This window comes from Nerophis lumbriciformis, linkage group LG04, assembly GCF_033978685.3.
Source record: "Nerophis lumbriciformis linkage group LG04, RoL_Nlum_v2.1, whole genome shotgun sequence".
Classification (NCBI taxonomy): domain Eukaryota; kingdom Metazoa; phylum Chordata; class Actinopteri; order Syngnathiformes; family Syngnathidae; genus Nerophis; species Nerophis lumbriciformis.
This window is the reverse complement of record NC_084551.2, coordinates 35,035,113-35,047,470: the sequence shown is the minus strand read 5'-3', so window position 1 is coordinate 35,047,470 and position 12,358 is coordinate 35,035,113. Positions and strand designations below refer to the sequence as shown.

The 12,358-nt window shown below is 43.4% G+C and overlaps 1 protein-coding gene across 1 annotated transcript in view; it reads left to right on the top strand.

Moving 5' to 3' along the window:
* Nucleotides 1-12,358, top strand: part of lars2 (leucyl-tRNA synthetase 2, mitochondrial) — a 130,902-nt gene that overhangs the window by 75,926 nt on the left and 42,618 nt on the right. The window contains exon 13 of the mRNA XM_061953501.1: nt 5,700-5,798. Within this exon, the coding sequence (XP_061809485.1) occupies nt 5,700-5,798 (99 nt within the window). The remainder of the gene's footprint in view (nt 1-5,699; nt 5,799-12,358) is intronic.

The following is a 12,358-nucleotide window of genomic DNA, read 5'->3' as shown; positions in this document are numbered from 1 at the left end:
AATGTAAACTATGCAGTAATGCTGCATTGGTGTCCCAATTCCTAGGGCAGATTACAAAGTGCTACCCCTTGTTGCTTCATTTTGAGAGTGTAGTGGCTGAGGACTTGTGGTAGTGAGTGATGGGCTGTATTGGGATTAAAGTGTATTTAAAAAAAAAAAAAATTGAGGCTTTTGGAGAGGGTTGGGCGTGGTTTAATTTAAATCTGGGTACGCCTCCACAATTGAACAGCTTGCATACAGACTCAACCAACGTGATTCAACAAGTGATCTCTAAGTCCGGCTGAATCAGATACGACACATGTGGAAGTAAACTAGTCTCAAAGCTCTTCGTAATGGTCGCATTAGTGTGCGCAAGATGTAACAGGATATGACGCAGGGGTGCCCGCATGTACAGGAAGTGATGTCATCAAAATGGCAGCCTCGTAAGGGCTTCCAGCTGCACACAAAGTTAATGGACGAATGAATAAATGAATGAAGCTTTAGTATGACAAGTCATGGCCCACACACAAAGGCATATTTTGGCGCGATGTAAACGTTTGTAAATCAAAAAGGATGCAAATAGTCTTTCGTGAATCGATGTTCCAATGTATTCAAACACAGTGTTACTGGTCAAACTGTGTGTAATATTACAGCGGCCAAAAATATCAAATATATTTGCTAAATAAAACCTCTGCCTTGTTTTTTAATGAATCATTAGGCCTACTGCGCTACTGCATTGGTCATTATAGTGGTACTTGGAGGGCCAAGTGTTTTCTGAGGTGGTACTTCGTAAAATAAGTTTGAGAACCACTGATCTATGTGACGATCGGTCACTTAATTTCTGTTTGTTTCTTTGTTTTTGTATTACTTCCTGTCGGTGCTCTTATTTTGTTAAATTTCCTGTTTGTTCCGCGGAGCACTGTTTTCTCCTCACCTGCTGTTGATTGGCAGCCGGTCCACACCTGCTGCCAATCAGCATATGTCTATTTATGTTTTCTCTCGAGCACTCCTCAGGGCTCGATGATAGACTCTTTATGTTTGGAACTGTTGTATGCAAGACTGCTACATTTCTCTGTTGACTATCATTAAAATCATCTTACCTGCTCATCCTCCTCCTGGTTCTTGCATCTTGGGGTCACACAAACGGCAGCCATGCGAGTTCCTCACAATCTAGATCACAAGGAAGCGTTTTAAACTTAGATCAAGATCATAATAGGTCCTCTATAAGTAACCTAGTTTAGGTGTTCACTCACTAGGGAAGTGAGTACAATTTCACATTCACATTTATTTATTGTGATCATTTCTATTTTCGTTTTATTTATTTTTTCTATACACCGACTATTCTAGATGTATCCTTTTCGAGACTTTACTATATGCATTTTGGGGTGAAGGATGATTTCATTTATCCACATTTGTATTCCTGTACAGATAAATATATTGCACTTTTTCACATGCGTCCACGTTTATGGATGTATGTTATATTGTCTTTTTTATTCCAGCGAGTTAATCCATTTTGGGGGGAGTTGAGGGGATGATTTAATTTAATTATGATGCGTTCAAGAGTCTTACAGCCTGAGGGAAGAAGCTGTTACAGAACCTGGAGGTTCTGCTTCGGAGGCTGCGGAACCTCTTTCTAGAGTCCAGCAGTGAAAACAGTCCTTGGTGGGGGTGGTAGAAGTGTTTGCAGATTTTCTGAGCCCTGGTCAAGCAGCGGCTTTTTGCGATCTCCTGAAACTTTGCTTGCTGACCACATCTGAGGTCCCATGCTATCCACAACTACTCAGTGTTGCCTCAGGGTGCAGAACCCTCATCCTCCTAATGTAGTTCCATAGCATTCTGTGTGTGCATATTTGTGGCCTATATAGTTTATTCAGAATTTATTGAATTTCCACTTTAGGAGGCAAATTTGTTCTTCTCATGGCTCAAAGAAGGGCCAACAATTTTTCCAGCTGTCCACTCACCGCTCCCTGGCCTCATATTGGCCAGTCTGGTGTGAGGCGAAATGTGTGAAATCTTGAGCAGCAAACCTAACTGGTGTCTCCGCTTCTATTCCTGCTTTCTTTGGTGATAGCCTTTGCGTGGCTCTTGCCTTTTCAATTTAATGAAATAATGCCCGCCTTCCAAATATTAACCTTGCTGCACCCTAGTATTGTTGCTAGGCAACATCATGCTCTTGTTTCGTAATCACAGCCTTGATACTAACCCTTGTGGGGTTTTTTCTGTCGCTGTTGTGTATATTCAGCACTGACACAAATGGAGAGGCCAAGTTGACTAACACATTCCCATTAAATAGCTGCATCACAGCCATAACAGAAGATGTAAAAATTATAAGCCACTTTTACAGTTAAAAACAAAAACTAGCAAAGGCGGAATATACTCACACTTATCAACAAAGCATCCCGCAATCAGAAAGTTAGATACTGTATGTAATGATGTCAGAGCCAGTGTCTGGTGTGAATTTATGTCGCATTATATTGTATATTGTAGCCTCCTGTGGTAACGATATACAGTATATCACCATATATTATTTAGTATATGAATTACAATAGAACCATTTCAAAATGAGTTACAAAGGCTCATAATCTGGCTGCTGACGTATGCGGTAATAGATTTTGTCATTTCCAGTTGTATTATTTTATCAAAACTATTATCAATCTACTTGTTAATGTACTCTTAGTATCTGGTTATTTTTGTTTTAACATGTTACTATCGACACTTCTGTTCAAATGTAATAAGCACTTATTCTTCTGTTGTTTGAATACTTTACATTAGCTTTGGGCGATACCACAAACTTGGGTATCGATTCAATACCAAGTAGTTACTGGAGCAATATTGGCAATATGTCCTGGGCATGACGTTAAAGTGCATCCGGCAGTGGAGGCTCCTCTATGGGGTCTTGGGGCACTAGGAGGTTAACCCCTTTACTACTGTTACCCCAGGTGGCCCTTGGCAAAGGCCTAGTACGTGACTGCCCCCTAGCCAGGGATACGGTGAAGACCTCAACGGTGAAGCAGGCAGAAGACGGTAGATTTAAGAACTACCACAACGGCTGCGATGGCGGAAGAAGGCTGCAGCAGAAAAGGGTCCCCAGTCGTCTTGGACTCCATGCCACTGGACCCTGACCCGATTCTGTCAAGGATCGTGTGGTGACTTTCTGTGCACCAGTCTCCCCACGTTAAACAAAGTCACGCACAGCCATCCTCCATAAAGTGATACACCCCTACCAGGAGGATATTTCATACTCGTTCGAGTGACCGCCGATGATGATGATTGGCAATAACAATGTTCCTACCTAAAATATTCAGGATCACTAAATGAGTAAATTATTTTAAATTATAATCAGATAAAAACACAGAATGGCAGTGTAACAACATCAATTAATATTTATATTATTACCTTACTCACTTCATTACATAATTTTTTTTAAATTAAATTAATACTTCAAACTAAATGAAAAAAAAGAAGCAAAAACTACCATTGCCTCTGATTTAAATCCTTTGTTTTTTTCCCCTTAAAGTCCTCCTGTGTCCAGGGACTTACTTGTTCAGTTTGAAAACAAAAAAATAGACGCCAAAAACGTATTTTGATATTGAAAAATAATGATCTAATTACTATAGTTTTCACCATATACTGATGCTATTTTTGGTATCCTGACTGTCGATGTTTGTATCCACCCGCCCACCACTGTTTATATTCAGGAACTCTAGCGTCGCGATTGGCATATCCTCCCAAGGTGTGTCATGTGTAACATATTTAGTCATTCCTCGTCTTCTAGTGCAGTGTTTTTTAACCACTGTGCCACGGCACACTAGTGTGCCGTGGGATACAGTCTGGTGTGCCGTGGGAGATGATCTAATTTCACCTGTTTGGGTTAAAAATGTTTTTTGCAAACCAGTAATTATAGTCTGAAAATGATGTGTTGTTGTTGAGTGTCGGTGCTGTCTAGAGCTCACCAGAGTAACCGTGTAATACTCTTCCATATCAGTAGGTGGCAGAAGGTAGCTAATTGCTTTGTAGATGTTGGAAACAGTGGGAGGCAGCGTGCAGGTAAAAAAGGTGTCTAATGCTTAAACCAAAAATAAACAAAAGGTGAGTGCCCCTATGGCATTGAAGCTTAGGGAAGGCTATGCAGAACTAAACTAAAACTGAATTGGCTACAAAGTAAAAACAGAATGCTGGACAACAGCAAAGACTTACTGTGGAGCAAAGACAACGTACATCCGAACATGACATGACAATCAACAATGTCCCCACAAAGAAGGATAAAAACAACTGAAATATTCTTGATTGCTAAAACAAAGTAGATGTGGGAAATATCGCTCAAAGGAAGACATGAAACTGCTACAGGAAAATACCAAAAAAAGAGAAAAAGCCACCAAAATAGGAGCGCAAGACAAGAACTAAAACACAACACGCAGGAAAACGGCAAAAAAACTCCAAATAAGTCACAGGGTGATGTGACAGGTGGTGACAGTACACCTACTTTGAGACAAGAGCTATATTGATGCATGCTTGGTTATGGTTTAAAGTCATATCCAACAATTGCGACAGCGACTTTTTTCTGTCAACTGACTTTTTTAATGATTTCTGCTGGTGGTGTGCCTTGGCTCAAAAAAGGTTGAAAAACACTGGTCTAGTGATAGTCGTACATGTAAGAAACATAGTGTATTTGCGCCATGGAGGTGAGGATTGATGATTTAGAAGCTGCACTGTGGAGGGACGTTAGCTGCTAGCTTGCCAGCGAGGATGATACATTTAGTTGAGGACTCCTTCGTTGGCTTGTTGCTATCAAATTCGCGGGACACATTTATATCATTAATAATGTCTTTATTATTAAACCTGAGTGTAAAGTATAACATGCTTGTCAGACAGTGACATTGCTTTTAACACAACAAGGTGGGAGAGTGTGGAGTGTATTTCCTTTTACGCAGACGACGTCCCGCCTGTGTTTGCTGTGAAATATTGACAGGATGAACTTGTTTCCCCATTCCGTGTACGGTATATGCCGTTCTTACAGAAAAGTAAATCTGGGGAATAAAGCAGATGAATCTTGTTTAACTAAATAGTGTGTATTTGTGTGTGTGGATGGATGCATGTAGAGCTAAAGTTATGTTGTGTTAGTAAAATGTTTGCCAGGTAGACAGAAATAAGACCAGACATATGGTCCAGGAAAGTACACAAAGAGCTGCATCTGTTGTTTTTTGCAGCCTGGGACTTTTTTAACTCTGTTGAGACTCATTATGAAGCGATAAGCAGATGACTTCACTGTTCCTCTTCCTGATTTAAATATAAAAAGAAACAAACACTTGTTTTCTATGTTTTGTCAAACGTTCTAGTCTGTATACTGTCAAAAGTTTTGTTGGCAAATTCGCATCATGAACCAAACTGTGTCTGGCTTGTGTAAAAAGGGGGTAGAGGGTGACATTTCCAATACAAATACATGATGGTGTGTGTTTAGCCTGCCAGCCGATCCCTTGTTAGCACAGCCTGCTAGTCGGGGTATGAGACCAATGTTCCAGTGCCAGTCCGCTTTAAGCTGTGCTTGTCTGCAGGGACGTGACCTCTGCAGCCAGATGGAGGCAGCGTCATACCCACACAATTATCACATATAAATATCACACAGATTTGACATTTTTGCAGGCAAACAATGTCGCTCATGTGTTGGCTTGCTAACTCGACAGTTTGATATCTATTTATTTGTCCCCTTCAACTGCTTTCAGATGCAATGGCCCAGCAAAAAGAGAGACTGACACCATGGACACTTTTGTGGACTCAGCCTGGTATTACTTTAGATACACCGACCCACATAACACCACAAGGTAAGGACAGCATCCTTCTATGACTTCACTTTGCTGTTTTTATCCATCCAATCATTCAAACTTTATTTATATAGCACTTTTCATGCACAGGCAAGTTGCAACACAAAGGTCTTTACACCAGTAAAAAAAGAAGAAACATGCACGGAGGCACCCACAGCACTGTTGACAATAACAAAACACAGCATGGCACTGAGGAGTGAGGAAAAACGCCACACTGGAGAATAACTCAAATTTAACATAATATAAAAAACATATTTTAAAATATTAGTAAAAATAGTCAATACATTAATAAGAACATAACATAGTGAGACTAATAGAATAATATTAATTAATAAAATAACAGAATAAAAATTAGGAGTCAAATTAAAGTTTTAATTGATCATTAAAATTAAAAAGCCTAATCAAAAAGTGTGCCTTTAACCTTTTTTTTCCCTTAAAGGGGAACTGCACTTTTTTTGGGAATTCTGCCTATCGTCACAATCATGAGAGACAAAAAGACAAAAGGTTGTTTTTTTCGCCTTATAACATGTAAAAATTGGCTCAATCTAGGTGGCTAGCAATGCAGCTAATGGGAGCAATCAATTCTACTTCTAAATCACTGTAAAAATGCATTCAAAAACATATTGGTAAATCACTGACTTGCTGACGGTGTTAAATAATTATCATTCATGATTTAACTTTTTATTATATGGCGTCAGTGAGATTGTGCATGCACAAGGAAACTCAAGCACACAATTATGTCTAATATCACCCACTCACCCACTTTGCTATTTCAAGCATGCATATTATAGCGTGTGGATATTCCTCCACCCCCTTGCACACACTCCCACAAAAACACACATGCTTGAAATCTCTGCTCACAGCGATTAGATTATGGAGCCATGGCTGTCACCTGCTGGGATGCTGGCGATACCCAAAGCTTAACAAAAGAGAAGTATTTTCCCCAGCTTCTTGACCAAGCTGTAAATCCGCTTTAAAAGGACTTCCGTCCCCCCATCATTTTTTTTAGCACGGCAGATTTGGCACAACAGAAAAAGCAATTACACTATTTGTGTATTTCAGTGGGCCTGCTGAGTCTTACGTGTACGGAAATGATGAAAAGCCTGGCGTGCTGAGAAAGCCAGAGAGAGGAGGAAATAGAAGTGTGTGTGTGTGTGTGTGTGTGTGTGTGTTTTGTGATGTATTAGAGGAGTGCCGGCCTGATGCCAGCTCAAAGGCCGAATTATTTTCAGCCTTGCCAGTTGTTAACTTTATCCCGAGGTTCAATTATCACCAGACACCAGTCTCCAGAGACAGGCAGAGAGATGAGGAGGAGGGTAATTACCAGAGCCACGTGTGACACATGTTGAAGATAGCAGCCTTGTGCTGACCATCAGACCTGTGTAACTGGTCACATGATGTCCTGACTCAAGCCATCATCTTATACACTGTCTTTCTCCATCACCACTTCCCAGCTAATAAGATGGGTGTTGGTGAAGTCCTCAAAGCTCATTACTGTTTGGACAGACAGATAGGAAGCATGTGTATCAGGTTGACATGCTATTGTGTGCACATACAGTATAGGCCACCACAAGGTATGTTGTTGTAGCAGTACTTTAATGACCACATGTAACTAGAATGTCTCTTAAAGGGGAACATTATCACAATTTCAGAAGGGTTAAAACCATTAAAAATCAGTTCCCAGAGGCTTATTATATTTTTCGAAGTTTTTTTCAAAATTTTACCCATCACGCAATATCCCTAAAAAAAAGCTTCAAAGTGCCTGATTTTAACCACCCGTCCATTTTCCTGTGACGTCACATAGCCTGCTAGAGCAACACAAACAAACATGGCGGAAAGAACAGCAAGCTATAGCGACATTAGCTCGGATTCAGACTCGGATTTCAGCGGCTTAAGCGATTCAACAGATTACGAATGTATTGAAACGGATGGTTGTAGTGTGGAGGCAGGTAGCGAAAACGAAATTGAAGAAGAAACTGAAGCTATTGAGCCATATCGGTTTGAACCGTATGCAAGCGAAACCAAAGAAAACGACACGACAGCCAGCGACACGGGAGAAAGCGAGGACAAATTTGGCGATCGCCTTCTAACCAACGATTGGTAAGTGTTTGTTTGGCATTAAAGGAAACTAACAACTATGAACTAGGTTTACAGCATATGAAATACATTTGGCAACAACATGCACTTTGAGAGTGCAGACAGCCCAATTTTCATCAATTAATATATTCTGTAGACATACCCTCATGTCAGCAGGCCAGGGAAGCTAGGGTCGATATTCTTCTCTTGATCATCTTCGGGACGGTGTGAGCCAAGACATCCAGGGGGGTTTAGCTCGCTCGTCTGCGGGAACAAACTGCCGCCATTGCTTGCCGCGCTACCGAGGTCCTTTGTCCCTGAATTGCTCACACACTCCGGCAGATTCAATGGGGGTCTGGCGGCAGATTTCTTTGACTTTATCGTTGGAAATGCATCTGCTTTGAGTGTCGCAGGATATCCACACATTCTTGCCATCTCTGTCGTAGCATAGCTTTCGTCGGTAAAGTGTGCGGAACAAACGTCCAATTTCTTGCCACTTTCGCATCTTTGGGCCACTGGTGCAACTTGAATCCGTCCCTGTTCGTGTTGTTACACCCTCCGCCAACACACCGACGAGGCATGATGTCTCCAAGGTACGGAAAACGGTCGAAAAAACGGAAAATAACAGAGCTGATTTGACTCGGTGTTTGAGAAAATGGCTGATTGCTTCCCGATGCGAAGTCACGTTGTGACGTCATGGCTCCGATAGCAAATTTTAGAAAGGCGTTTGATTCGCCAAAATTCACCCATTTAGAGTTCGGAAATCGGTTAAAAAAATATATGGTCTTTTTTCTGCAACATCAAGGTATATATTGACGCTTACATAGGTCTGGTGATAATGTTCCCCTTTAACAGAGTGCAGACTTTGTGCCAAGGCTGAATTGTTTACAAATTTTAAAAAAGCTAAACAATTGTGGAGTCTGTGTTTTTGTCTGTTTGTTTGTTAATTACTCGGCTACTTTCGGATCCACTGAAGTGGGGTGCCATTATGATACTCAGGGGTGGGCTGTAAATACCCTTATTAGCCTCAAATCCAGATCCGCATCAAACGTTAATGGAAATTGTTTTGTAATTCTCAGATAATTGTGCCAATGTATCAATATGTTTGCTGTGAAAAAGTTCATTAAAACAGTAACATTAGTAGAGCCCTAAGATGATGTTTGATATGTTATGTTACATTATTTATATCAGATTAGTCTTTGGGTGGTAAATCTAAATACCATTTTAAAATTAATTCCTGCAGCGTAGTGATTTCTTTGTCATGGTGTGGCACACTCAGCCTCCCCTCAAAGAATATAATACGTTGCTCCGTCTTCTTTCTCGGCCTAGAAACTAAAAATCTATTATTTTGCCTTTTGACATTACCGAAGCTTGCTTAGCAAGTTTGTTTGGAGTTTTGTAAAATATGTTTAAATTGATGTTTTTCTGAATTTTTCAAGTACTTAACATCCTTCCCTGACGTCTTCTGGCGCTTCTGGGTGACTTTAAAAACCCTTATATACCTCATATGGTCTAAAATGACATTGCTGCTCACATTAAAACCGTAATAAGTAAAGACTTTTTTTAATGAATTCTTTTGAATTGTATTAAATACATTAGCTTTTTTACTCTCCTGTCTGTACATGCTGCATGCATGTATTACCATACTTGCCAGCCCTCCCAAATTTTCCGGAAGACTCCCGAATTTCAGTGCCTCTCCCGAAAATCTCCCGGGACAACCATTCTCCCGAAAATCTCCCGATTTCCGGCCCGGCAACCAAATTGGGGGCGTGCCTTAAAGGCACTGCCTTTAGCGTCGTCTCTCACCTGAAAAGGAGACTATTATATATGCCTCCGTTATCCATAGGTTTATCTATAACCCATAACACGGTGGCCGAATGGATATAGTCACTCATGAACGGTCAGAGAAGCACAAGGCGGCGACAACGCAGTATTATGGGCCACCTTGCCAGCAACATTTTGTTCTCATTTGCGGATGTTTTCAACAAATCCGTGAAGGATATATTCCCGGATTCAGAGATCGCTTGCCAGTACTCAAATGGCAGAACAAAAGCTACTCAAATAGTGAAAGGTAAGTAGTAGATTTTTGTAAAAAGCTTTTATAATTGTAAAGGACAATGTTTTATCAACTGATTGCAATAAAGTAAATTTGTTTTAACTATTAAATTAACCCAAAATATGACTTATTTTATCTTTGCGAAAATATTGGACACAGTGTGTTGTCAAGCTTATGAGATGCGATGCAAGTGTAAGCCACTGTGACACTATTGTTCTTTTTTTATTTATTTTTATAAATGTCTAATGATAATGTCAATGAGGGATTTTTAATCACTGCTCTGTTGAAATTGTAACTAATATTGATACTGTTGTTGATAATATTCATTTTTGTTTCACTCCTCTCTGAGCTGCCACCTTAACGTGGTAGAGGAGTTTGCGTGTCCCAATGATCCTAGGAGCTATGTTGTCCGGGGGCTTCTATGCCCCCTGGTAGGGTCTCCCAAGGCAAACTGGTCCTAGGTGAGGGATCAGACAAAGAGCAGCTCGAAGACCTCTATGAAGAACACGAACAAGGAACCCAGATTTCCCTCGCCCGGACGCGGGTCACCGGGGCCCTCCTCTGGAGCCAGGCCCGGAGGTGTGGCACGATGGCGAGCGCCTGGTGGCCGGGCCTGTCCCCATGGGGCCCGGCCGGGCACAGCCCGAAGAGGCAACGTGGGTCCCCCCTCCAATGGGCTCACCACCCATAGCAGGGGTCATAGAGGTCGGGTGCGATGTGAGCTGGGCGGAAGCCGAAGGCAGGGCACTTGGCGGTCCGATCCTCGGCTACAGAAGCTAGCTCTTGGGACGTGGAACGTCACCTCGCTGGGGGGGAAGGAGCCTGAGCTAGTGCGTGAGGTGGAGAAGTTCCGGCTAGATATAGTCGGACTCACTTCGACGCACAGCAAGGGCTCTGGAACCAGTTCTCTTGACAGGGGCTGGACTCTCTTCCACTCTGGCGTTGCCAGCAATGAGAGGCGACGGGCTGGGGTGGCAATTCTTGTTTCCCCTCGGCTCAAAGCCTGCACGTTGGAGTTCAACCCGGTGGACGAGAGGGTAGCCTCCCTCCGCCTTCGGGTGGGGGGACGGGTCCTGACTGTTGTTTGCGCTTACGCGCCCAACGGCAGTTCAGATTACCCACCCTTTTTGGATTCACTCGAGGGAGTACTGGAGAGTGCTCCCCCGGGTGATTCCCTCGTTCTACTGGGGGACTTCAACGCTCATGTTGGCAACGACAGTGAAACCTGGAGAGGCGTGATTGGGAAGAATGGCCGCCCGGATCTGAACCCGAGTGGTGTTTTGTTATTGGACTTTTGTGCTCGTCACGGATTGTCAATAACAAACACCATGTTCAAACATAAGGGTGTCCATATGTGCACTTGGCACCAGGACACCCTAGGCCGCAGTTCCATGATCGACTTTGTAGTTGTGTCATCGGATTTGCGGCCTCATGTTTTGGACACTCGGGTGAAGAGAGGGGCGGAGCTTTCTACCGATCACCACCTGGTGGTGAGTTGGCTGCGATGGTGGGGGAGGATGCCGGACAGACCTGGCAGGCCCAAACGCATTGTGAGGGTTTGCTGGGAACGTCTAGCAGAGTCTCCTGTCAGAGAGAGTTTCAATTCCCACCTCCGGAAGAACTTTGAACATGTCACGAGGGAGGCGCTGGACATTGAGTCCGAGTGGACGATGTTCCGTACCTCTGTTGTCGGGGCGGCCGATTGGAGCTGTGGCCGCAGGGTAGTTGGTGCCTGTCGTGGCGGTAATCCTAGAACCCGTTGGTGGACACCGGCGGTGAGGGATGCCGTCAAGCTGAAGAAGGAGTCCTATCGGGTTCTTTTGGCTCATGGGACTCCTGACGCAGCAGACAGGTACCGACAGGCCAAGCGGTGTGCGGCTTCAGCGGTCGCGGAGGCAAAAACTCGGACATGGGAGGAGTTCGGTGAGGCCATGGAAAAAGACTTCCGGACGGCTTCGAAGCAATTCTGGACCACCATCCGCCGCCTCAGGAAGGGGAAGCAGTGCAGTGTCAACACCGTGTATGGTGGGGATGGTGCTCTGTTGACCTCGACTGCGGATGTTGTGGATCGGTGGAGAGAATACTTCGAAGACCTCCTCAATCCTACCAGCACGTCTTCCTATGAGGAAGCAGGGCCTGGGGAATCTGTGGTGGGCTCTCCTATTTCTGGGGCTGAGGTTGCCGAGGTAGTTAAAAAGCTCCTCGGTGGCAAGGCCCCGGGGGTGGATGAGATCCGCCCGGAGTTCCTTAAGGCTCTGGATGTTGTGGGGCTGTCTTGGTTGACAAGACTCTGCAACATCGCGTGGACATCGGGGGCGGTACCTCTGGATTGGCAGACCGGGGTGGTGGTTCCTCTCTTTAAGAAGGGGAACCGGAGGGTGTGTTCCAACTATCGTGGGATCACACTCCTCAGCCTTCCCGGTAAGGT